A 27,380-nucleotide genomic window follows, 5' to 3' on the forward strand; every position below is an offset into this window, starting at 1 on the left:
TAATTCGTTGTCCTCGACTTCTGCTTCTTCTCTGGAGCTCAGAGCTGAGTCGCTGAGTGACTCCAGCGTCTGCTTTCTGAATGCTTAACAAATGGCATACAACTGTCTCTTCTCGTGAGATAATATAGCTCTGCGTATTGATAGCTCTATGACAGCTGATTCACATATATTTCTCGGAATTTGTTAGACATCACTGGAAACATTTTGAGTCTACATTGAATGCTGAATTAATTGCAGCTGCGACGACTGCGCCAACCACAACACGCGCAGCACACAAATTCTGCCTCGCTCACTCTCGTTCACTTCAGCTGCCTCTATCTCTTTTTTATTCAACTCACTGTTCAGGGATCTGTATACTGCAACCGCAAAAGCAGCTCAAAAAGTCAAACACATGTCTGAGGCCCATTTAATTGAGGGAGAATATATGTTGGGATTTAAATGGACATATCTATAAAGCAGCAGTAAATGCAATACAATGATTTATAAATATATATGTATATGTATAATTATATTTAGGCATATAGCCGCTACTCATTAAAAATTAGTTGATAACCCGTTGGACTTGACGTAGTTCAAGAATATACATATATTAGTATATACATACAAACACACATACACATAAGCGACGAAGCCATCTGGTAACCCAATAAGGCATATTTGAGGGACGCAGGATTTTTTATTTTTTATTTTTTACTAAAATAAAAATACAACAATAAAAATTCATTAATAATTTATTTGTTTCGAGTAGATTACTTGACATAACTTTTTGAATAGAAAATCTCTCAAATGACTGCCTTGAGCCAGTACGGCCTATTGGCTACGTCTCTGTTGATAGATATAGATATAGGGTTACCAGATGGGTTCATCAAATATGGACAACGCCGTATATATACGAGCATATAAACCCATTCAAAGAAATCCATATGTATATTCTTATTATTATTATTTATATTTTTCTGCTTATCTAAAAAATTACTATATAGATTTTTTTTTTTTTTTTTTTTTTTTTTTTTTTTTTTTTTTTGGGCTGGACATCTTAGACATTCGTATGATTTATTAATTTAATTATACATTAATTATTATTATTATTATTATCCACCGACTGCTTAATGTCAGCTATCAGTGCCACATCTTGAGGCAAGGCTCTAAAATAGGCGAAGCGCATATTTATTTTCTCGATGCTCATGGTATTCTAACGATAGCTTACCACAATCGTTAAAGCAAGTATTAAAAGTATTGCGCTCTGCATCATTCAATGCTTTTAATTGAACTGAAATGAAACGAGAATCATTTTCATAAATATTGCTATAAAGCTTATCAGCATTAAGGCACTATTAGCTAGATGCGCTGTATATATTTTGGTATATATGTATTGCATTATCAGTATGTGCAATTTGTTTACCCTACTTATGGGGTAAATAGGTAGCATTAAAAATTCATGAACTTTTTGCTGAAGATTTATGATTTTTGCTAATCAAATTTGAGCTTGAATATGTAAAGATGCAGCTGCAAAACATAAAACTAAAGGGTGCTATAGCGGTGTGGTATTTACATTTATAAAAAATAAAAAACTTTTTAGAAAACATCTGAGCGGTAATGCAAATTGTGAAGTAAAATTTAATGTCAGCGACTCTTAAAATAAATCTTAAAATTTGATAAGGTTCTGTTTAGTATTAATTATATATCAACAGAAATACTCTGTAAATAGATAGAGTTTAGCATAGTAAGTATACTTCAGTATATATGTATATTTAATGGGTATTAGAAATGCTATACAATTAATATTAAGGAGAGCCTTATCAAATATATATTCGCTATTTTCCAACACTGAAAGCAAATTTTTGACTACTCTTCTGATTATTCATATAGCATATATAGAGGCTCTTCAATCGAAATGAATTTCTCATTACTGCAGCAGCGCATTTCAAGACAAAATTAAAAACCGCACAAACCACAAATACAAGCATATGTACATACTTATGGAGATAAGCATATATGTATATGCATATGCAATGTACTACATGCACACACACACATACATAGTTAAGAATGATTTCAATGTATATTTAATGAGAGTACAACGTTGCGTTTTCCCAGCGGTCTTCATAAATATTTTCACCACTAATGAGCCCGACGATTAATCGCAAAGTATCACACATACATCAACATAGAGAGAAAGGGTGTGTGAGAGAGAGAGAGCGAGTGACTGATGTACAAAAAGACGGCGAAAGTCTTTCATGTGGGCGCCTGGTGACGTGTAATTGTCAACCAAAAATATTTTGACATGAAGTCAACGAATTCCATAAGGGAACAAATACACACACATATAACACATACACCTACTGAGTGAGAGAGTGAGAGAGAAACGTCTGTAATTGCAGAGAGGGGGCGTGGTATTGGCTTGCGTCATGGTAAATTATATATGCAAGTATATGTGGCGAGTGCGTCTGTGTGTGTGTGTGTGTGAATTTATGCTAATTGGAGGGCCCAAGACGCTGCGGCAATTACATAAGCGAAGCCCCACAGCAATCGCAATGGCCATACTTAAATATCAATTAAAATGTTTCAATGTTGTTTTTCAGCTTTTTTTCTTTTTTTTTTTTTTTTTTTTTTTTGCCCTTAATCGCGTCACAGTACAGCTAAAAGCCGGCAGAGTGCGCTGCATTAGAATGTATGCGTGTTAGTATGTGGCAAATGCATTCGAAATAAAAGTTGTCTATGCTGAAAAGTTGCACAAAACTATTGTCGCAGCAGCAGTGGCAGCGGCAGCAGCAGCAGCAGCAGCAAATTCCATTAAAGTTTTGCATTTCAAATTGCATCAACAATGCGTCTGGGCGAGGCCTGTTGCAGAGGGGCGTGGCACACTAGAGAATATCAGGCGATAAGCGAGTGCAGCGAAACAGCTTTGCGAGTGCGAGCAGATGAACTGAGAGTGTATGTGAGTGTACATGTGCGTGTGTGTGTGTGTGTGTAGAATTTAGGTTAGCTTAACCCCAGTAGGAAATAGCTTAGCAAACTTTTACTTTTAGCTAAAGAACATTAAATATTTTTGCAGGCGAATTCGACTCGGTTTTAATTTTCATTTTAATACAGTTTGTTAATTCAACTAAGAGTAATTAAAAATTGCTTCTCTTTAGCCAAATTGCCAAGTACAGTTATTTCATTTGATTATTACAGTTTGCTATTTTCATCTTCTTTATTCGACTATAAATTAAATTTCCTTTACCCATAACAATTTATTTATAGCTCTAATAAATAGTGCTCGAAATGCTGTTGCGGTTAAGTTTTTGGCTTCCTGACGTACTTTAACAATTATAGGGTTAATTCATGCGAAAAGGTTGAGCAGAGAGAGAGAGAGAGAGAGAGAGAGAGCAGTTGCTGAGCCTGAGTTGATTTGGTGTGTGGGTGGTGCAACTCTTCTTCTCCTCTTCACTTCTATTTTTTTTCTTTTGGCAGGCAAAGCTGGAGGCAAAGCCAAAGACAAAGCCAATGGCAGAGCTTGGGCAAACGGAGCAAAGACTAGCTGGCTGGCTGGCTGGCTGGCTGGCTGGCTGTGAAATGGTTAGGGCTGGCATGGAGCCAATCAAGGCATTCAAAGAGAGCATATTTAAATAGCTTTTAACATGCACGAGCTGTCGAGCTCTGCTCCAGCTCTGACTCTGACTCTGGCCCTGGCTCTGACTGTGTGTGTAGCTGTCGGTGCTGGCGTAGTTAAGTGAAGGCCAAGCAAAGGCGACACAAAAATGCAACCGAAAAACGAGAATTCAACTCTTGTACCTGAGTAACATTTTTCAAAGTGCCTCGGCCGGGTGAGGGGTAGGTGGGCAGCCCGCTCTTAAAGTCGTTTAGTAATGCAGTCAACGTGATGCATCTTTGCCTTTGATGCATTGGCATTTTACAGCCAGAGTTGCGGCGCCATCCCTCAAATTGCAGTCTAATGGCTGGCTACACACAAAACAAAAACAACAAAAAAGCCAGAAAGAGTTGATTTTGGCAGGCAAAGTTCATTTTGAGACTCTGGACGCACCGAGTCAAATGCCAATGAGCTAATGGGCTTTCATCGATCTTTAGTCAGGGCTATTCATGATTTCTAATCTCTGTCAATTTGCGAGCTGCAGCAGAAAGAGATGAGCTGCTTTTCATTCAGCTCGTCTACTGTTTCGCATTGAGGTTTCATCGTGCTTAGAAATCTGACTTTGACTTTATTTAGTTGCTATTTTAAATAGTTTTAAATTAATATAGGAAGTGTCCTGCTAAAATCAACAGGAATCCAAGATTATTCGTTACGAATTAGTTCTTGTCCAAGCCCTCAAAGAAACGATCGAGCAGATCGTCATTGACTTGACCGATCCTCCAGCGCTGTCGCTCATTGTGCTCATCGCATCGATTGGTCACCACCTTCGAGACGCCATTCTCGACAAAGGCCTCGAGGCAGTTCCTGCCGTGATGGCCATGGACCAGCCATTGGTGCTTGCGATCGTAGTACCAGAACTGATTGCCACCTTGATGGTGGCAGTCCCACATCCAGACTGTGGCATTCGGGTGCGAGTCCTGCACATCCAGGCAGGCGTCGTCCAAGCGTCGCAGCTCGCGATGGGCCGTTAGCGCCCAGTTTTGGTTCTCTTGCGGATGGGTGCGATTGTGGGCGCAGGCGTACAGGCCGACGGGGTGATTGGAGCCCAGATTCAAGCAGTCCAGGCACTGGTCCTTGAAGGCCAGGCTCTCTACGGCGCCCGAGGCGTAAGCGGGCGGCTCCACTGGCGGGAATTTGACCAGGAAATCGGGCGCCACCTCCTTCATGTACCAGTCAAAGGACTTGCACTGCAAGCGCTCGCGCACCGCGCGCTGTCGCGTCAAGTCACCCGCATCGATATTATTGTAGGTCGCAGGATCGCGCTTATAGACGAACTCCTTGTACTCATCCATCCAGACCTCAGCGACGCGTTTGTGATTCTAGAATCGATTGAATTGATTAGCCAAATTCAGCATGAATTTCGCTCCAGTTCATTATTCAATTTACCCGCGCCACAAAGTTGTAATTGCGTGGATTGGGTCGCGGATCCATTTGGCCGCGAAAGATGTGCGCGACGCGAGAGCAGGGCACATCGAGCAGCATGCCGCCGCACATCCAGATCTTGAAGCTCAGCTCGTACTGCTCGCCGCCCCAAATCTCCAGCTCATCGTCATAGCCACCCAGATCCCAAAACCACTTGCTATTGATGGCGAATAGGCCGCCCATCATGACGGGACTGCGATACGGCAGAGATTTGTCCACGCTATCCTCGGGCAGCACCGGCAGCTGCTTGTAGAAGAAACGCCAATCGAAGCCGCCCCGTGAGCCCTCCTGATAGCCGCCATTATACGCGAAATTATTGTGATCAATGATGTCCACAATGGGACACGTGGCGATCTTGTTGTTGATGACAATGGGCTCTAAGAGCGGCGGCAGCTGGAATGAGAATTGAGCTCTTATGTTGATATGTTATTTGCTAACTAAATCTGTGGACTCATCTGGCTCAAGTGGGCTTTACTGTACTAATCAAAACCTGCAGAAATTTAAATAAATTGAAGCTTTACATGACTGTTCAAAGCTTCACTTGTTCAGCTGGTATTACAGTTTGTTAGCTAAACTAATAAGAAAGCAAGGTGCTTTGAAAGATGTCAATTTCATATTAACTGGAAATGCAGAAAAGTAGTTCTTATCTTATATAAAGCTTGCATCTGCTTTAACTGCTTTTTCAGCGCAGCTCTTTGTGTTTGTTTCAAATGGAAACAGCTTTATGCTTCAAGTTACTTTCTTAATAAAGTTTTATTTTGCAATATAATAATAGCTATAATTCCTATATTATTTATTGTATTATTATTATAGTCAAAGGGGCAACCCTTGACTTTCTGCTGTATTCATATGTTTTCAATGCTTTCTTCTGCCTGATTCTCATGCTCTCTTCATATTATCTCGCTTCACTCTTTCTCTCTCACTCTCTCTCTCGCTCTCTCATTTACTTCCTCTCTTATTCCATTTCACTCTCTCTTTTACTCTCGCTCTAGTTCCCTATCATCTCTAGATCTGAGCTGCCTGATTCTCTCCCTTCCTCGCATCCTTTTTCACTCTCTTTGTATCTCTCTTTCTCTCCTTCTTATCGCCTTTCTCTATCTCCATCTCATCCTCTCATTATCTATCTCTCTATCTCTCTCTTTCTCTGTCTTGGAACCTATTTTACTTTCACTTTCTCTCTCTCATCCTCGTTCACTCTCTCTCTATTAATCTATTACTCTCTCCGTCTCTCTCTAACTCAAATTTGTTACACTTGTTGCTCTCTCCATCACCATCTCTATCCTCTGCCTGATTTTCTCTTTGAGGCCTTATCACTTTCTCTTGCTTCCTCTCTCCTTCAACCTCTCTCTCTCCCACTCACTTTCTCCCCTTTTCATCTCAGTTCACTCTCATCAAAGTTGCCTTGACTTACCCAATTATAATTGACCTCAATGTGCGAGTCAAAGAAGACCATAACCTCACCGGTGGCCACCTTGGCGCCCGCTAAGCGTGCTCCGATTAGGCCACGTCGCTCGGGATTGTGGACGACGTCCACCAATTTGGGCCACTGTAGGGCGACATAGTCATCCAAGTGTTTCTTGAGCGTGTCCCATTCACTGCCATCGTCGACGAGCACAATCTGCTTGAGCAGCTCGGGCGGCGTGCGATTGACGATGCTGTAAATGGAGCGGAGCAGCGTCTGGAAGTGCTCGTTGTAGAATATGAAGATGACGCTGACGTTGGGCAGCTTGGCCAGATATTTGCGCGTCTTGCAACTGCGGGAGGAGAAAAGAAGAGCAGAGAAGATCTGAGTAACTGAAGTACGAATGCATTCGACCTGAGCTTACGCCTCTTTTCGCACATCGGGAACTGAGCGATTCACCGAGATTCGGTCGGAGAGGTAGCCATTGAAGCCATTTCTGCGGTACTCCTGCTGCTCCAGCTCCTTCTCCGAGGGATCCACGCTAGCCGGCTGGCCGTGCTCACCCAGGCCGACGCGCGCCTTGTCCGCTTCCATTGCCTTGTAGTCGTGCCAGTCCTTGCGCTCGCCCAGCGGCGTTGGCAGCGTAAACATTTTCAATGTCTCCGGCTTGGTCGTCTCCACTGGCTCAACGTGCCCACCATCGCGCACAGAGTTGCGATCCTGAAAGGGCGGACGGGCTTGTCGACGTGTCGGCTCCACATTGGCGGCACGGAATTGCGGCGTTATTGGATCCCCATTGGGATCCAAATTACTTTCGTCCACCTCCTCCGATGGCTTCGCTTTGCTCAGACGCTTCTCCACAATCACCGTGGTCAGCAGCGAGATGAAGGCGATGATCATTATGAGGAAGATGAGCTTGCGCATCAGCCGCTTCACCTGGCGCTTCTTTAAGGCCATGGCCAATACGTTGTGCTGCTGGGAGGCTATGATTCAGAATGGTTTCGGGCCCGAGCGGCCAGACACGTTGAGTCAACTGCAACTGCGTGGCATCGATGTCCATTAATCTAATTGCAACTTTTTCTAACATATTTTGGTTTTTTTTTTATTTTTTTTTTTATTTTTTTTATTGCCTGATAAGTTATTAGTAACTGAAGTTCGAGCCGCATGAACATCGTTCTTCAATATCAATCAGAGAGCTATCTATCTCGTTCCAAGGCCCAACTAACTGTAAATCAGCTGCCAACTACTTTTCACTTCCACTCACCTGTTTCGAGTACGATGCGAGCACTTTGACGCTTACGCCATCTGGCGGAACTAATGCGAACTTATCAAAATGTATTCGACGCGCTGATAATGCCACCTACACTGCAAGAAAAGATATAGTAATTAATGATTTTACATTATAGAACTACAGTTTTCTTTTTGTGTTTCTATATTTTAATACAAAAAATATTAAAATTTTATATTTTATCGTCAACTTCTCACCTTGTTGAGCCGTTACAGCCGGGTTTATGGTTAATAATAATTTATTTTATGCATTTCGTTGGCTCGATACGATCAATGTTTATACATCATTCTGCAGATGTTGCACTCAGTTTACATTGGGGCGCTTTTAGCTCAATGACAGCTGTGTCTACACCACTGTACCAACAATTCTAAGCAAATACACTAACACACTCACACACGCACGCACGCTCACACACGCGTTTCGCATTTAAACGCATATTTATTGTACAACGCGGCGTATTCGCAATAAATTCTCACAAAATTTCGACGCATTGTGGCAATAAAATGACATTTTTTCATATTTACACACATAAAGTCAATGCCAAAAACGCAGCCGTGAAGCACCAGTTCAGTTAGGCGGTAGAGGTAGAGGCAGAGGGCAGAGTAGAGTTCGTGTTTTGCTTTTTTTTTTTCTTTTTTACAATTTTTTATAGCCTTTGCTTTCACATGATGTGAAATAGACATTTTTATTTTTGCATGAAGATATATGTATATATATAACAACAAAACTGTATGCCTGATATGAAAGCTGAAGTGCGAAAATTAAGTAAAATATACCAAATATCTAATGCTCTAATAAGACAACAAAATATACTGATAAGATTTCGTATATCATATTTAAGATGTGCAACAGATCTTTAGGGTTGGCATTGAATCAGATGTACGTTACGAGTTGCATTTAAAATTAGATATGCCCCATTGTGAGGCACACAGAAAACCGAACAAATACAACTGTGCCAGTTGGCCACATTTGACAGCTGCGGCTGCTTGTTGTTGAGGCTTTCAGTTGGGCTTCTGCTTTTGGCTGGTTCAACTGCCAAAATGTTGTCGCGGCTAAAAGCGCAGCAGAGCAATAAAAGCCAAATATTGTAAAAACAGAAACATTTTCAACGGTAACAAAAATGATAAAATATAAATGTAACAGATCTGTATATATATTACTATATATATTCACATTGATTTTATAGTATTTAAGCATTGTTAGCAATCTAATAAAATTATCTAAATTGGCTAGTAATTAAATTAAAATATTATTTGATTTAGGCATACGCACAATGAAATAATTAGTATAAATACAGCTGCTGCTGCTAATGGGGTTTATATTTAGATATTTGACAGCTATTTGTGTGTATTTATCTTATCTTTTAATTATTGTTATTTGTTGTCACGCAAGTCTGTTCAGTGTATTGTGTTATCTATCCCTCAATGTTTGCTTATCATGTGCCACCAGTTATCTGTTAACTGTTGTCTTCACTTTGATAGCCATCGATTCATGCATTGCATATCGTAAATGTTGTTAAGTGCATTAATTACGCATATTACTCATTGATTTTTTTTTTGCTATCACAATCGGAATTAATTTGGCCAAAGCTTTGCAAGATAATATGAAATAAGTAGAAATGGAAGTAAGAAGTAATAAATAATGTAAATTAAATTGCAATAGCTATACAGACAGAAAATTAAAAATTAAAAAAAAATTAATTGTGTTTATATTTTTAGTATATAAAGAAATATTAAATTAAATAACAAGTAATGATAATACAATCAAATCAAAGATTAAAAAAATACTTAAAATTAAATAACAACATCAATATTTTAGATTTTAGGCATTTTAACAAAACTAACATTTTAGATTTTGCTATTTAACAACATTTTTTTATTTTATTATTTCATTAAAAATTGTTTTTTTTTTTATTTTTATTTTTTTATATACTTTTCCTGCTATATATTTTCCAATATAACACTGACATAATACAACTATTTTAATTCATTTTTAGTACACTAAAGATAACATTGATCATTTTCAAAAGAACAAATATCTAGGCTTGATATCTGCTTTAGTTCTCTGCTTTTCTATCTCAGCCAAAAATACTAAAAAATAAAAAAGTAAAAAAAAAAACAGGAAAAAATTTTTTAATCTGCCATCTTTGGCTCTAAATTTATTACTTACTTCTAATGCCTAGTTAAATAATAGTAATCAACTAAATTTATTTATCTATTTATTTTTTTATATTTTCTAAAATGCAATTAAATTAAGCCTCAGTTGTTTTTTTATTCAAGCTTCACTGTTTGGTTTATTTGCTAGCAGATTTTCGCGTTAAATTTTTTGTGCTAGCCATTGGTAGCACCAAGTGGGCGTGGCTCAAAGTGTATTTCACAGGGATTTGCACAGGCATGCATTATGAATAAATAAAGCGCAGGGTGCGCTCGCTTCATATAAATTTACGCGTTTGTAATTACGTAGAAATTAAGCTGGCATCAACATTTAATTGCTAAAAGCCCCAGACGCAACGCTATATATGTTTAGATATATATATGCATGTGTGTGGGTGTGTGTGTGTGTCTCTGTGGAAGCAGCCACGCATGCTAAAAAGGCAACGAACATTTAATTAACAAATTTTACGCATTTATTTTCTATTTTCATGTGCGCCGACTACGACGACGACGACGATGCTGCTGACCAAACCAAAAAAAAAAAAAAAAAAATCCGTGACAACATAATTTGCCTGAATAAAATGGCGGCGACTTTGTGCCAACACCAACAACAAAAACAACTAATGCCAACCGCAACCACAAACCACAATCGGCACAGTGAAAACGAAGGACATTGATGCCGTCGAGGGCAAATCTGTGTCGCTGCCCTGCCCCATTGCCGAGCCCCTGCATGATGTTTATATGGTCTTATGGTTTCGTGATAATGCGGGCATACCTCTATATAGGTGAGTACTATCCCCCACACACATACACTCTCTCTCTCTCTCTCATTCGCGCTCGCTCTCTTTCTTTTTGTTTTGTATGTGTGTGTGAGTTCCAGCCTCAATTGGCTTATTGTCCGCCTCCGTGTATGTGTGTGTGTGTGTGTGTTTATAAGCATTTAATTAAATGCAAACGAGCCTCGAGAGCAGCTGCCTTTTAAATCGTGCGGCCCCGCATCGTACAAAAGTATGCTACAGTAATTTTCTGCCATGCCCTGTAACAGATTTTGGCAATAGGGTATATAGGCTTGTGAGACAATATAATAAACATGCTTATGCTGGTAATTCATTTACGGCATTGTAAAAAATATTTATAATTAAGCAGAAGGCCCTAGATGCCTTTGCTTAAATTTAAGTTGATTACAATTTTATATAATAAAAGTTTTATAAATTAATATATAATAATGTCACATTTCATTCCATGGTATGCCTCCGTTGAGTACACGCATTTTGTGTATTAAGCTTAAGCTGTTTATTTTTTGCACCTGCTGCCTGGCAGCTGATAAGTGGCCTTTGCTCTCTGGATATGTGATTTAACTTTTGTGCGTATGCCAGTGCATGTGTGTGTCTGTGTGTGTGTGTTTGTGTATTTTAGTTGTCGCAAAGCTCACAGTAAATTAACTTAATTATATTTACCTAATTTCCTAATTAACCTCAGACGTAAAGCCACAAGAATTATGTGGATAAATGATGTTGAATTTCTTTTATATGGATTCAGGTCTTATCGTTAAGCTGTTGCTAAGCTTGCGGCTACTTCAAATTCTTGTGGCTATTTGGCATTGTTTTCGTTGCTGTTGCCTGGCTAACAACAATCAGTTCAGCTCATAAAGAACTCCATATGAAAGTGCCCTGCAAAGTGCATGGGTCGAGCTGGCCCACTCCCTTGAGCTGTGCTGCTAATTGCATTCACGACATTTTCGCGCCACGTTGCGCCTTTTGGCTGTCAAATGCAATATTTAAGTGCTATATCTAGCTCTAGGAATACTAAGTGAAGTTCTGACTTGGTAACTAGCAGTGGCACAACTAGCTTCAATATTTGTTAAAAGTTTTTAAAAGTTTTTTTTTTTATTTTTTTATTTATTTATTTTTTTTTTTTAAATTTAAATTTAGTGGAAATTCAAAAAAATTTAGTTTTTAAGGATATGTATATATAGTCAAAGTTTCAAAGTTTTTAGTATATAATATATAATATATAATATATAATATATAATATATAATATATAATATATAATATATAATATATAATATATAATATATAATATATAATATATAATATATAATATATAATATATATTATATAATATACAATATTTTTTTATTTTTTTTATTTTATTTATTTTATAAAGTTAGATATAATTAAAAATTAAGATCTAACTTAATTTTAACAGCACTGGCTACTATGGCCTTCGGCTCTAATATACAATATATAATATATTATTATAATAAAAATAATTGACTGAATATTGATATGGCTAAAAATCAGAATAAAAATTGAAATGACATAAAGATATTAATATTTTCCTTATCAATGATGATGTAAAGGTAAGGCTATAGGCAAAGATTGGTATGAAACGAAGAATAAACTATATTGGAGAAGCCTCATTGAAGTATTGATTTAATATCTACAAATATTTATATATATTTAAATTCCTGCATTGATGAAATATCTAAAATAATTTATATATTTTTTTACATTTCTATATAATTAGCATTTCGTCAGCACTCTCCATTCGTAACCACATCCACAGTGAATTTAAATTTCATCCTCTCTGCTTTTGGCCATTTTCATTACGCTCAATTTGCTCGGGTTCACGTAGCGTATTATTTGGGCATCAACATTTGCAGCATAGGCCCCCAAGAGCAGTTATTAAGCTAAGGCCCCATAGAAGTCCCACAGCACGTTTCACTCTGCTTAGCCACATTTAAAATTTTTTTTTTTTTAAATATTATTTTTTTTTTTAGTTTTTAATTAAAATGGCAGCCAGCAGAAAAAAAGAAAAAAAATGTGAAGAAAGTGAAGGCAAATGGAAGAGAATTGGGTTAACGTTGCTCTCGCTTTCACACTAAATCGTGCTCGCTCTGCCTCCATCTCCCTCTCTCCTGGCCTTTCTTTCCCTCTCTCTCTCACTCTCTCTCTCTCTCTCTCTCTCTCTCTCTCTCTCTCTCTCTCAGGCTGTTGCTTTTACTTGAACGGCTGCCCGCTTGGCACGCAGCAATTAAGTTGTTGCATTTTGCACTGTCGCCGTTGCCGTTGCCGTTGACGTCGACGTCGACGTCGACGCTGTCGTTGGCTGCCCGCATAAATTATTGCGTGTTGCATACAAAAGTGCGCTTAACGGCCCACTTGCCGCAGAGGCTCTCAAAAAGTGGCTGCTACAATAACAGTAGCAACAGCAACAGCAACAACAACAACAACAACAAATGCAATTAACCCCTACAATACTTGACTTTCCCTTTTTTGGTACTCATTGTAGTGGCAAGAGCTTTGCCTCCGCAACTCAGCCAACAACTGTTGTCATAAATTTAAAAACAAAAACCATTATCTGATATGACTTAAGTGCGAGCATAAAGAAAATGAATCTGATAAATTAAATTGTAAATAAGCTAATATATAAAGGATTATTGAATAGAAATTGTTTAGTCAGATACTAAATTAGATACTTAACTAATTCTGTATGCGGCTACTATTTTATGCATTAAAAGTTTTTCTCTATATATTTTAAATTTTTTCTGTTTTAATACTTAGACAAATAACCAATATAGTAAAATTAACTAGGTTTGAAATTTCTAATAAAGAAAAGGAATCCAACATTAATTAAACAAATTATTGTTTTTCTTTATATGTATGTAACACATACTTATTAGTAAGAAAAAATATAGTATATAAAAAATAAAGCAAAAAAAAAAAAAAAAAAAACAAATAATTAAATAAATAAATACATAAAAGAAACCTAAATAAGTAGCTACAATAAGTATCGAATTATCAAACTAAAAAACTGAGAATTTTTGAATCTTAGTGTTGTTTATAGAAATAAAAAATAAAAAATTAATTTTTTTTTTTGTTGAGAGTATTAAATAAAAGTAACAACGTAACATTCGCAATTCAACATTTTATTTAGAAAATTTTATTTTATTTACTCTATTGCTACTGTTATAAAAATTGTTAAGCTCCATGATTGAATTTATCTCTGCCAGAAAAATATGATCAAATATATGAAAAACAAATATATAATATACTGAAAAAAGGCAATACAAGTGCAGTAGATTTCGACAAATTCCAGAAAGAATTTATTTTAAATGGCAACAACTTAATTTATTTATGATTGCGGAAAATAACAAATAAAACTAACTTTAATTGGATAAACCAATTGGGAATGTACATATAAACAATAGGAATATATATATATATATATATATATATATATATATATATATATATACAAATATATATTCTGTTTGTTTGCAAATGCATAAAGTTCAATAGAGCAGAGCTCAAATGCGAGGCAGTTTTATGGCCATTTGAATGAAACTGCAACGCTCAGCATTTAGCCATGTCTTAAGTGTTATGGCCTTTTGTGTGCTGATGCTGCTGCTGATGCAGTTTTAGCCTAGGTAAGACTTGGCGCATTTAATGCAGCAGCAAGAGGAAGAAAATTGAAAAAATGTTTATCTATGGGGCCATAAATTCCATTTTGGCAGCCAGCCCGTGGCAAGAGCATCATCCGCTTTCTCTCTTCTTCTCTCTCTCTCTCCCTCTCTCTCTCTCTAATGAGCAGTTCAGATATAAATGAGGCTAGTTTTGGCGCTCGCAATTCTCAAAATGAGAATAACAAAAGCTCAATTATACATATAAAATCAAGAGCTGAAGCCCGAGCTTCTCGAAAATATCTATATCTACTATGTGTGAAGTCCCGAATTTATATCAACCCGATTTCATTTTGTTGCAACTAAAATATTTACGCTCCAGCATGATAATAATAATAATTTTCCTTCTCTCTCCCCTATCTCTGCTCTCCTTGCAGCTTCGATGTGCGCGATACCATGGCCATTGAGCAGCCCAGACATTGGTCAGCTCCGGAGGTGTTTGGCTCTCGTGCCAAATTTCATTTTGACTCGCAGCCAGCTACATTGGAAATTAAGGTAAGATTCGCCATGGTTAACCAAGAGCAACTCGCAGTTTGCTTCTTTCATTTTGTGTGTGAATGAAAATACGATTTGGACCTAAATGAAATGAAATTCTTTAAATATTCCATAGAGTAGAGGGCATTTGTGCTTGAAATACAAAACCCGATTCGAAGCATTTGGACTATTTAAGAAACTTTCCACGAAATGTGGAAGGGGCACAAATATTTGGCTACCAACAATTTTAAAATTCAATTGAAGTTTGTTGCGTTGAGTAGAAATGGATAGAAGAAAATGTAAATGGAGTATGAGTGGATTGAATAAAGGACCAGAATATGCTCTATAATTAGAATGTTTACGTTAATCTATGAATAGATTTGTAGTGTAATATAATATAGATATAGGACGCATTCCTAGTCCAAATACATAATGTTCATTATGGTATTCAATTGAATGAAAGTTTACTGCCTTTGCATTCAGTTAACTGCGGTTTCCATAGCATTTGAAAAGGGCTTTCCAATTGGGAAAATCTGAAAATGGCAAATGGCAATTGGCGTAGCGAATGCGTGCTAAGAATTAAGTCAGCGCGAATAACAGCAAGCGGATGTACCGAACATTTTGTAAATGGGCAAAATGTCGGATTGCGGAATGCCGAATACAGTTAGAAAGCTGTGAATACGACTGTGACGGTGACTGCGACGTCGACAGCGACGGTGACTGCGGCTGCGGCTGCGGCTGCGGCTGAAGCAATGCGAAAACAAATTTAGATATCAAAAGTTGTTAAATTGCCTCGCGCACGCGAAATGTTTATTAATGTCTTGCATGTTTACAGATAACTTGATTTACCGTTATTGTCATGCAATGCACACACACACACACACACTTATTCATACAGACAGACATGCATATACGCATTACACTGTGTGTGTGGCAGCTACTTGAACTAACGCCTCGACGCCACAAACCGTTGACTTTTAAAGGCCAACATGACTTGGGTTCGGTTCCTGGCTGTTGGAATCCTTGGACAATTCCTGGCTTAAGACAACCTGCTGGGAAGGCTAACGAGCTGCATGTTCACACACACACACACACACACACACACACACACACACACACACACGTACTCAACTGTGGAGTTGAAAATGAATGTGAAATGCACACGAAGAGGCAGCCTGAAGGATTCTCCAATAAATTTGCCATTCGCGGTTGCATGAAGCTTCATAATGCAAAGCGTTATACCAGAAATTTATATATGTGTATATACATATGTGCATATATATGTATATAGCTTCATGCACATATAACTCAAATAGTCCCATGAATTATGTGCGACAAATGGCTGGCATCTGGGTGAGGAGTTGACTTTATAAATGAATTTTAATTGCCATCCAATTGCCAGGAAATTAACCTAACGCCAGGTCGACTATAAATTACGAACAAGTAGTTAGAGAATTCTCCCGCTGAAGCGAATACGATACGTTTGATTATATCAATAATGAGCAGAGAGTAGAATAATTATAAACTCCCTTAAAATTGGAATTTTTAATTTCAATATAAAAATTTAAATTCTGTTCAATATAAATGTAATAAATTACGTGGATGTTGATTATAAGGTTTGAAATAGAAGACACTCATTATTCATTGACATTATGTATTATTTACGGAACTAGTCTAAATAGCCTATACTGGTTCATGGATAATAGCTCATGTAGAGACATATAGGCAGCAAAAGGGATATAAAAAAGAACTAGTTGAACCATACTAGCTCTTCTTATCCTGAAAATAACTTAAAAGAACTAGTTCAATGTTCAAACGAGATTTTTGCAATTTCCTGTTGGGTTGCTAATATCAATGAACTAGCATTGAACTGTTCTACCGAACAAGTTCATTTATCAAAAACACTCACACACACACACACACACATATTGAAACCATTCATAGACTGAACTCAGGCATAATTAAGCGAACCAAACCATAGCTGAGAGAACTAGTTGGCCACAACTTGAGCGCTTAGCCCGGACTGAGGCTTACGATATACATATATCTCAAGTGCCCTGGCAGAGGGAAAGAGAGAGAGAGAGAGGGCGACCACAGCGCAGTCGTGCGACTTGGTTGACATGGAATAATTGAAAATTACATGGCTGCAAGCAGAAACAATTGTATTATGTGGGCAGGTGTGCAGGTGTGTGGATGTAAGTCTGTGTGTATGCTAATCATCTGTTTCCTTTCACACACACATGTATAATAATTTAACGTATGAAATTTTGCAGGATATCAAAAGGCATGATCAAGGCATTTACCGTTGTCGTGTCGATTTTCGCACAGCTCAAACACAGAGCTTCCGTTTCAATTTGTCTGTCATAAGTGAGTATCCAAAATGCAGACACACACACAAACACACACACATACACATATATACACACTCTATAGCACATATATATATACCTATCTACCTATCAATTGTTGCTGTTGTTTTTAGTACTTCCGGAGCAGCCCATCATACTGGACCGTTGGGGTCGTCAACTGAATGGCACACAATTGGGTCCCAAGCAGGAGGGCGATGATATTGTTATCACTTGTCGTGTGGTGGGCGGTAAGTAAGCCCAACTAACGTTGCTTAACCCCATTGCCAATGTACACGCCCCCATTTCTTTATACAGTCTTCTTTCTTCCTTTTTTTTTCTTTGTGTGTGTGTTGTTGCTCTCTACACATGAGTATATCCGCTCGACCGGCTAGACAATTTCCGGTTAATTTCCTTAAAAACTTTGGCAAAAAAAAAAAAAAAAACTGGAAAAAATCGGAAAAAAACCTCAAGCCGCAGTTTGACCGAAAATGAAAATATCACAAAGTTTTCGTTTGCTTTGCTTTCGTTTTCTTTGCTTTATATATTTTTTTCTTCTTTATTTTAGCCTTGCCAAAACTTGACTTTTTAATTTGCGCACCCTATGCTCTCCCTCTCTCTCTCTCTCTCTCTCTGTCTCTGTTCATATATATGTATATGCCCATCTACAATTGTTTTTGTTCTGTTCGTCTCTTTCGACTCGATGTGATAGGTCGACCGCAACCACAGGTCCGCTGGCTCGTAAATGGACTACTTGTCGACAATCAAAACGAGCACAATTCCGGCGATGTTATCGAGAATCGACTGTTGTGGCCATCGGTGCAGCGGAACGATTTGAATTCCGTATTCACATGTCAGGCATTGAATACGCAATTAGATAAGCCCAAGGAAAAGAGCTTCATACTGGACATGCACTGTAAGTGGGCCAAATTCCAATACTCTACTAGATAGAGCTGTCGATATATATATATATATATATATAGTATAGTATATACCATGTGACCCAAGAGTTTGAGCAATTACGGTGTAAAGTATTATTTATTTTATATTATTATTATATTATTATTATATATATTATTATATGCAGTCTAGATCACATTTGATCTATTTCCTCCGACTAGATGTACTGAAAAGTTTTCTTTGAATCTAAACAATTCAATTAGTGAAATGAAAATACGATTGTTCCAGGGGAAAAGCTCTTAATTATTTCCAGAACATTCAGTCAACAGCTGTTGTATAAACATAAACAAATCCAATGCAATTTATTTCATGATTTCACGATAAACAAAGAACAAGTTGTATATTGCTCCAAAATACATATATATATATATATATATATCTATATTTGTATATATGTATGTATCGCCCAAGTAGCCATTAAATAATTACCACGTTTACAATGAAATGAATGAATGAAGGGGCGTTAGACCTAACATTAACCTCGCTCCATTTACAGCTGCACTCGTGCTGGCCATTAGGTATGCACAGGTAAGAGCAGGTGTGTAGTCAGCACTTGAGTTGAGACGGTGCTTAGATGCTATCGTACGTAGAGCAGATACAAATTGTTAAAGCTTCGCATTATTTATATAAACTTGACATGCTACAGTTAGGTGGTGGAATAGCTTCAAGCAAAGTGGGTTTACAATGAATGTTGAGAAAATGTTAAGGATATGTTAATAAATGTTAACTTACATATATACTTAATTCTAAGATCTCTGTTGAATGCACTTTACTATCTATAGCAATTTATCAGAGTGTATTTAATTGCCGTTACATAAGTTATAAACTGCTCTATTCGCAGTGAAACCATTAACCGTTAAAATTCTGGATCCGCCCAGTTCAATGATTGCCGATCGACGGTATGAAGTCACCTGTGAATCGTCCGGTTCACGTCCGAATGCCATCATCACCTGGTACAAGGGAAAACGTCAATTGCGACGCACAAAGGTGAGTAGGAGGTGGGGGCCTGTAGTAGGCTTGACGCGCACCTGACCGCAATTGGCGTACCCGGCCCAACGCTGGCGGGGGGAGGGCAGCCAAAGGGTCTGTTGACTGACTCACGATAAGTTATTGTATTTGCATAGGCAAGCCACAAGCACACATACACAAACACACACACACTCACACAGACTGCAGCTCGTTGGGTATAGGGGGGCGCAACACCCACTTGTTGTCCCTGGGCGTGGCTCACACTCGCCGCGCTCCGCACTCACCGTTAGAATAAACACAGATAATGTGATATAAACTCCACAATACACAACGTACAGCAACGCCTTGCCATGTCAGCCCACTGCCACGCCCCCGGCGTCCGCCCGCACCCGCAATCCTTTGGCTTTTCATTTTATTTGCTACGCTTTTCCTTTTGCCATTTTCATTTGCTGTTGTTGCTGTAGTATTTTGTGTTTTTGTTTCGGTTTTTGTTTTTGTTTTTTTTTTTTTTTTTTGTTTTGTTTTGTTTCAACTTGGGACAAATTTATGGGAGTTTTAGCGCAATTTTGTTGCAATTCATTTTTGAGCCGCTTTGCTGTTGACTTGTCCGGGCCTGCCGTTGTCCGGAACCCGAAAAACTGTTGTTGTTTATGTCCATGTCTGTCCGCCTTATATGCATACTCGTTTATGCATACCAGCGCTGATTGCTTTGCCGTTTGCAGCTACACTCCTTTAAAGGCCGGAAATGTTTTTCACTAGTTTTTCACGTGGCATAAAGTTGCCGTAATGCGGCAAAAGGCCGCCCTCTAGTCTACGGCAGCCAGACAGAGGGCGGACAGACGAACACTCACATGCAGAAAGAGAGAGCAAGAGGGAGTGAGAGAGAGTGAGAGAATTACAGAAACAGTCCGATGTACTGGCCTTTAGACATGCTTTTGCTACATGCCTTTTGGTGCCTTAGTTTCCACTCTAATGTGCGGACGTTGTGGGTGGCTTTGATGTGTGTGTTTGTGTGTCTTACCCTCTCCCACTCCATGTGCCCTCTTTGTGTGTGTAGCAGACATGGGAATATGGCTGGCATAAAACTAAAGTCTAGCAACTTCATATGGAGCACGACATTAATCAACGTTTTTGGGGCCAACGACTCGGCCAACAATCGTGTCGTTCGTTACGTATTGCAGCTAATTAGACAGTTCGAGTCCGAGTCCGACTTCCAGTTGGCCCAAAACATGTTATTTACATTACTACAAAATGTTTTTCAAATACCTAAACTTGTCAACTGGGTTGAACTCTTCTACATAAAAGCTAATGGGATATATATGGGGCGGGGCGGTTCAGTTAATTAAAAATCCAGAAAGCCCCCCAAATCCCAAAAAGTGTTTCATACGCATATTTTGAATTTTTTGTATATATTTTAAATATTTTGAATTCGTCTGAGGAACTTTTCGAGTGCCAAAAACATTTTTATGATGCCCCATTTATTTCGCCAACTGTTCAGCTATTAACACCTCTCGAAGCAGCGACTGCAGAAAAACGTGGCACTACAAACAGGCAGCCAGCCACGCCCCCCGACCCCAGCCCCCGACGCAGTAACTTTTGCATGTATGTAGTAGTATGTGCATATTTCACGGGTTTAGCAGCCGTTTAGCAAGTTTTGGTGGCTGGCCGCTAGGGGGCGACACCCAACCACCCACACATTCACACTCACACACACACACACACGTTTAAAAATGAACAATTTTATGACCTGTTCAACTAACAGCAAGAATAACGACTACAACAGCACAACTAATTATGTGTTGTTGTTGTTGCTGTTGTTGTTGTTGTTGTTGCTTGGCGCTATAAAATTTATAATACCCACACAAGGCACATAAAACCCAAAGTATACAGCAATAAATTTTAAATTGCAAACATAAAATATTTCGACAAATTTGCAAAAAAAAAAAAAAGGAAGAAGAAGAAACACACACACACACAAAGAAAACAATGAACAGAACGCCTTAGGACAATTTTTTTAGTGTAAGTGTAAAGGAGATCCACACTCGCGCACCACTCTCTCCCTGTGAGGTATCCCTCTCTCTCTCTCTCTCTCTCTCTCTGTCTTGCTCTAAGTCCGAAACTTAATTAATGCAGAAACACATTTTGCAGGACGACATATCAAAGAACTCGACACGCTCCGAGCTGAGCTTTGTGCCCACCACAGACGACGATGGCAAATCGATAACATGCCGTGCGGAAAATCCAAATGTGAACGGCCTCTATTTGGAGACCATGTGGAAATTGAATGTCGTTTGTAAGTATTACAAATTGTGTTTAAGTCTAAAATATATATATATATACTGTGTATACCGCTAAAAATAACCCAAAAAAAAAGGTAAGAATTTGCCGACAGCTAGCAGAAAGGTAGACAGCCAGCTGAAATTTATTACGCCGTCGTCGTCGTCGCCGTCGCCGTCGCTGTCGCTGTCGTCGTCGCCGTTGAAAGCCTTTAAAATGCAAATAAATCAAAGACAAATGACAAATTGTGAATAATTTGCTATGGGCCAGAAGGCAGCCGCCATGTTACCACCCAAAAAACAAAAAGAGTCCCCAGCGCCCACCCACTCCGCACCACCTCTTCGCATTCAGACCGCTGGCATGGAGCGTTTCAGCGCCCCAAATGAAATATGTTGGCTAACAAAATGTATGGCAGGCGCTTAAATTATATGAAGGACTTTACGTACTCATATACCTAGCCCATGTCTATGCCTACTCCAAAACAAAGCAGAAGACTCAAATACCCCCCTCAAGCAAAATCATATCAAAGTAAATGTTTCGTTGCCTAGTTATGGCCAGGCTCTTGTAATTTTGTTTCAAGTATAGCTGATATAGGTTAGGCCAAGTTTGGAAGGCTGAGGTGAGGTAAGCATATATTAACGATTGACAGTTGAGATATGGTTGCGTTATATATGGTTATAAAGCATATGAAATAGATTAAGTAAAAATAGGTAAAGCTCATGTTAGTTATATATATAGATGTGAGATGTCCTTTGTGAGAAATCTGTGACGAATAAGTGAATACTATAAGAAAAAGTCTAGACAAAAGTGAAATATAGGCATAACTCTCATAGGTTCTACCTGAAGAGATTTGAAAGTATTTCCATTATTTATAATGCTAGTTCATTCATTTAAACATATAGATATATTCAATGCTTCACAAGGTCTATCTCTACTTTATCATATATTCTATATCCGCCCACATTTCTTAGTTATTAATGCCACAGCTCTGAAATCCAAGCTCAGATCGTAGTTAAAGATTAACCAACTGCCAAACGGCCATGCTGTTGGCCCCAAATTGTACAGTCAATGGGTCAATAGACGGCTAAGTAAGCACTGCGGACATCGTAAAGTGCCAAAGCCAGAGTTGTGTTTGAGTTCACGTTACGTATACGTCGCGTTGTATTTTATTATTTCGACTGTGTGTACATTGTGCACACATACAGTCTCACATGTGTGTGTGCGGCACATCACGTAATGTTGTTTCTTTACTTTTCACTTCCTCAAATATTAAATTTTTACTGCAATCTGCTGACGTCAAAAAAAAAAAAAAAAAGAAATAAAAGAAATAAATAAAGAAAAGAAGAGAACAAAATACACAGCACGAAAACGTGTTGTTGTTGTTTAGGCCCGATGTTAAACAAAACATACATATGTATTTGATATATGTAGATGTACACCTATATAAATGTATATATAAGGTGTTATTATTATATCTTTTATGCTCCACACATACTTCTTGGCTTCAAATTTTATAATTTAGAAAATTATTTTTTATTTGTTTGTTTTGTTATTTTGTTGCTGTTTTATTTTTGCCTTTTGGGCAACGCTGCTCGTAACATTGACGCGAATAAAGTTTATGATCAGCACGTACGACCGTATATTCATATATAAATATGCACACGCACACACATGCACATATGTGTGTATGTCATGCAAACGCTTGATTTTTAAAGCTAGTAAAATATATGCATATTTAAAGATAAATTAAGCTTTTTAATTTGAGCGCATGTAATACCCTGCAGACATTTGAGTATGTCTTAAAAAAGTTCATATAAAATGATCATGCATTTTTATAGTCTTGATTTAAGTCTTAATCAGGCAGATGTTGATAAAATGATGTACATAATGAAATTTTGTTGGATAAGGCCTTAAGAGTTTTTGATTTATATTTTAGTAGAGAAAATCATTATGAATTTATATAGAAAATTGGGATATGGATATATATATTTTAGTATGTATATGGAAAATAATTGTATACCCTTATATTAGAGACAGTTTATATACTATTGAATAATTATTGTTTGTGTATATTTTTTATACATTTTTATATATATTTGAAGTAATATTAATATAAAATTTATGTAATATTACGACTTGAATCATAAATTTATTTTTGATTTATTTAAATGAATTTATATATATATATATATATATATATATATATATATATATATATATATATATATATATATATATATATATATATATATATATATTTCCAATTAAACTTCATTATAGACATACTTTATTTTTTATTCAACATATATACTTGAATTAATATTAATATAAAATTTTATGCAATATTGAAGCTAGTTATAAATCTTTTTTCATTTTTTTATTTAGAGTAAATTTTTTTTTTTAATATTCTTTATATGTATACCTCAATTAGAGGGAATCTCTTCTTAGACTACTCCTAGCTGCGCCTTCAGCAAATAGTCATACGAAAAATATTCATGCACTATTGATCTCTCGCATACACATATTTCGTATATGAAATTCTCTTAAGGATTTCTGCACTCTATGGGGCACTCTCTAGTCGCTGCTGTCTATTTCATCTCAATTATTTATTTTTCGTATTTCTAATTTGAGCTTACATGGCAAATATGTTCCGCATCGTTTCGCATTTGTTGCTTATGCTGTCGTGTTGTGTTGTGTTGTGTGCGGCATGTCCTTGTTGTTATCCTGGATGTTGTTGTTGTTGTCATTTCTATGCGATATCTCTATTCAGCATCATGCCTGAGTTATTATGCCAACTTCGTTTTGGCTTCTTAGGCACGGCATTTGGCAAGGCCATTTGCCATGCTTTATGCCAGCCAGCCAGCCAGCCAGCTAGTCTGCCTGAGGGGGGCGTGGCAGGGCTGCTGCTGCTGCATTCCGTACGTATAATTTTCTTTATGTGTAAGAGCGAGTGCGCGCGCGCTATGTGTGTGTGTGTGTGTGTGTGTGCGTATGTGACACGCTCGTTTTAAAATTTATAATGTGGCCCCAGCAAACAAGGCAGCAGGACAACAAAACATGCAATGCAATCACAGACATAGAGATTCCCATGAGCGCACTACGCAGACAATATATTTATGTGTGTGTGTATGTGTGTGTACGTGTGTGTGTGTGTGCATGTCCCTCGGCCGTTGTTTATGGCTGGGATACATTGGCGCTTGTGCTCTGTGCGTGCCTCGCATTTCGGAGAAGCGAAAGCATCGCGATATTTTTCTCAATGCTGCAATTTGAGTTGATATTTTTAAAGTGGACGCACGCCAGAGCAGAGCAATAGAAGTGCCAGCTTATGCTCTCTAGATATGATATATGTGCATATATATAGTCATATATATATATATAGAAGGCAGCCAGGCAATCATCCAAGATTATTTTAAATTCCATACTTTAAAGCTCTACGCTGCAAAAGGATACAACAAATATATTATTGTCAGTTGTGTTTTGTTGTTGTATTGGTTGTACTTCTACCCGAAATATAGGACAGACTATGATTAATGATGAAGGAGAGAAAGCGTTGGTATAGAGAGGCAATCGATAAAGAGAGAACTGGTACGGAAGAAATAAATATTGAAAGCAATTTCTATATGAATAAAAACAATATATTAATATTTGAAATGTTTATTTCGAGAGAATAGAATATAGAAGGAATATATAAAGAAGGTTTGTTCCTTGCCATGGAAAGTTGAAATGTATAAGGAATTTATGTCTGAGATTAAAAATATGATAAAGAGAACTTTTCTTGGAATATGTATACAAATAAATAATATTAATTGATGGGCTCCTATTTTATAAATTAAATATAAATTAAAATCATAGCTGTTGAGCGATTCTCGTACACTCTGAACTCGTAGTTCCAAATAGTTTGCCGCTAATTTATGGCTTTAAAATCATCTGAGCTTAGCTTTAAAACGGCCAAATCGCAGCGCATATATCATTTCATGTGATATAATAAGACAACTTTCATTTGCACATAAATTGCTGGAGGCTCGATCGATTGCCCGAAACCAAAAGGCGTCAGAGTGGAGAGTTGTGGTGGGGTCGCAAGGGTGGGGAGTTTGCTGGTTTCATTTTTGCAGTTTGCTGGCAGCTAACGGTAAATGATAATCACAAAAATGGCCTGCAACATGTGTGCGGAAATACGGCGTCGCGACTTTCGACGAAAGAGTTTTTGCAGCGGGTCCCTTTCGAGCACTTTTGCTGATTGGCGAGGCGACTGCTCAGAGCTCAGACGTTTGCGCGGAGCGAGGGGAGGGGACGGTGGGCGGCTGTAGGCGGTGAGGATAGCTGAGTAGGCGAGTAGAGGCGGGGTGTTGAGTAAACTTTGCGAGGCCATTCAAAAGTGAGCAAACTTTTGGCCCCATCGTCGTCGTCGTTGTCGTCGTCTAACTCTTGACTGGCGCCGTTTGGCTTTGGCCGCCAATAACTCAACAATATTAAGGTTGGCACGTGGCACGTCCTTCCTTCAAACCGTTGAACGTTCAACGTTTCAACGTTCAACATGCTGGCCGCAGCCTTTCTAAGGTCCTCTACACTATGCTGTGCTATGCTTTGCCCTGCCGTGCTGTGCCGTGCTTTGCTGTGTTTGTCGCAAAGTTTGTGGCTCGTTAAGCAAATTCAAACGACTTAAGCGGCAACACATGTTCGGCCAGGCCAGGCGAACCGATCCCAGTTACTTGTCCCCAATTGCCAGTTGCCAGTTGCCAGTTGCCATTAGACTGTGTTGTTGCCATAACTCTTTGTTGATGTTGATGCTGATGCTGATGTTGCTGTCGTTGCAGCAAATCGCTCTCATATTTGCCAAGCACTATTAAATCAAATAGATCACTTGACTTATTGCGCAGCTGATGGCGGCCAATTGCAGAGCAAGGGCATATATATATAGTAGGCAGTTTATTAGGCAGTTGAAAGTCAGAGAAGAAGAGCAGAGAGAAAGAAAGAGAGAGAGAGAGAGAGAGAGAGAGAGAGAGAAAGAAAGAACCTGTACTTATTTTAAAATACATTGAAGATAAATCAAGTAGGAGTTTTTATGGGTCTAAGTATATCATTCTAAGTTACTTAAATATACATATAAAAAAATTTTGTTATTTATTTAAATTTTAATATTTTCATTGAAGTTTATTTACCTTAAACATTTTATAAAACAAATTATGATTATAAATAATTTGTTAAAAATATGAATTCGATTCTTTGTGCAGCTGTTGGCGATCAATTGTAGAGCAAGGGCATATATATTAGGCAGTTGAAGGTTAAGGAAGAAGAGTAAAAAAAGAGAGAGAGAGAGAGCCTGGCTTTAGAGTTTATAAATATATAAGTATACAGATATAGTACGTATACGTAATAACTTAAATATATAAAGCAAATAATTACTAATTGTATATACCCATATGCATCCTCTCTCAGACAAGTCATTGCCTATAATGAACACTTAATCATTTCTCAATTTATAGCTCTCACCTAATACCTGTCTCTAATTGTTTGCAGATCCTCCATTGGTGACGCTGCGCCTGGGCTCCACGCTGACACCGGATGATATCAAGGAAGGCGACGATGTTTACTTCGAGTGTCACGTACAATCGAATCCTCAATGGCGGAAACTGTTGTGGTTACATAATGTAAGTCGCGTGAAGCCAGCTGGAAATGAAACCTCATGGAGAACCCCAAATAGACACACACACACACACACACATACGCAATGCCAACAGGAACTGAGCTTCAGGTCGTGCTCGAGTCTGCGCTCGCTGCTCGATGCTCTGACCCCGGCTATCTGCTTGGTTGCTTTCCATTCATTTTCTGCTTAAGTGTCAATAGCATTGGCAAGCTGCGTATAGCTGCTGCTCCTGCCGAGCCTGCTCCTGCTCCTGCTGCTGCTGCTGTTGCTGTTGCTGCTGCTGCTGCTGCTGCTGTTCCCTGCTGCATTTGCTCATTTCAATTCATTTCACACCAAGGCCCCGACG

The 27,380-nt window shown here is 38.1% G+C and overlaps 2 protein-coding genes across 5 annotated transcripts in view; one reads left to right on the forward strand and one right to left on the reverse strand.

The window, feature by feature from the left end:
• Nucleotides 1-27,380, forward strand: part of LOC6576358 (nephrin) — an 88,040-nt gene that overhangs the window by 38,933 nt on the left and 21,727 nt on the right. Inside the window, exons 3-10 of the mRNA XM_002002313.4 lie at nucleotides 10,558-10,684; nucleotides 14,743-14,860; nucleotides 17,113-17,206; nucleotides 17,322-17,435; nucleotides 17,897-18,100; nucleotides 18,986-19,131; nucleotides 21,262-21,406; nucleotides 26,908-27,038. Of these exons, the coding sequence (XP_002002349.2) occupies nucleotides 10,558-10,684; nucleotides 14,743-14,860; nucleotides 17,113-17,206; nucleotides 17,322-17,435; nucleotides 17,897-18,100; nucleotides 18,986-19,131; nucleotides 21,262-21,406; nucleotides 26,908-27,038 (1,079 nt within the window). The remainder of the gene's footprint in view (nucleotides 1-10,557; nucleotides 10,685-14,742; nucleotides 14,861-17,112; nucleotides 17,207-17,321; nucleotides 17,436-17,896; nucleotides 18,101-18,985; nucleotides 19,132-21,261; nucleotides 21,407-26,907; nucleotides 27,039-27,380) is intronic.
• On the reverse strand, nucleotides 4,183-8,038 carry LOC6576359 (N-acetylgalactosaminyltransferase 4). 4 transcript variants are annotated; one of them, XM_044008513.1, is made up of 6 exons: nucleotides 7,944-8,038; nucleotides 7,723-7,818; nucleotides 6,883-7,497; nucleotides 6,468-6,810; nucleotides 5,021-5,449; nucleotides 4,183-4,953 (listed from the first exon to the last, which is right to left on the reverse strand). In XM_044008513.1, exons 3-6 carry the CDS (start codon nucleotides 7,413-7,415, stop codon nucleotides 4,291-4,293), a joined length of 1,968 nt encoding a protein of 655 aa, XP_043864448.1. In that variant the 5' UTR covers nucleotides 7,416-7,497; nucleotides 7,723-7,818; nucleotides 7,944-8,038; the 3' UTR covers nucleotides 4,183-4,290. The 4 variants fall into 4 exon arrangements, with proteins under 4 accessions (XP_043864448.1, XP_043864451.1, XP_043864449.1 ...); XM_044008516.1 differs by having other exon boundaries at nucleotides 6,883-7,430; nucleotides 7,723-7,823; nucleotides 7,944-8,027; XM_044008514.1 differs by having other exon boundaries at nucleotides 6,883-7,491; nucleotides 7,723-7,823; nucleotides 7,944-8,026.

Source organism: Drosophila mojavensis, unplaced genomic scaffold, assembly GCF_018153725.1.
Source record: "Drosophila mojavensis isolate 15081-1352.22 unplaced genomic scaffold, ASM1815372v1 contig_36, whole genome shotgun sequence".
NCBI classification, from domain to species: domain Eukaryota; kingdom Metazoa; phylum Arthropoda; class Insecta; order Diptera; family Drosophilidae; genus Drosophila; species Drosophila mojavensis.

Excerpts from the sequence above, each read along its gene's own strand:
- LOC6576359 (XM_044008513.1), bottom strand. The coding sequence starts at position 7,415 with ATGGCCTTAAAGAAGCGCCAGGTGAAGCGGCTGATGCGCAAGCTCATC. Across the intron at positions 6,811-6,882 it reads CCCGATGTGCGAAAAGAGGC|TTGCAAGACGCGCAAATATC; the intron begins GTAAGCTCAGGT and ends CTCCTCCCGCAG. Across the intron at positions 5,450-6,467 it reads TTGAGGTCAATTATAATTGG|CTGCCGCCGCTCTTAGAGCC; the intron begins GTAAGTCAAGGC and ends TTCTCATTCCAG.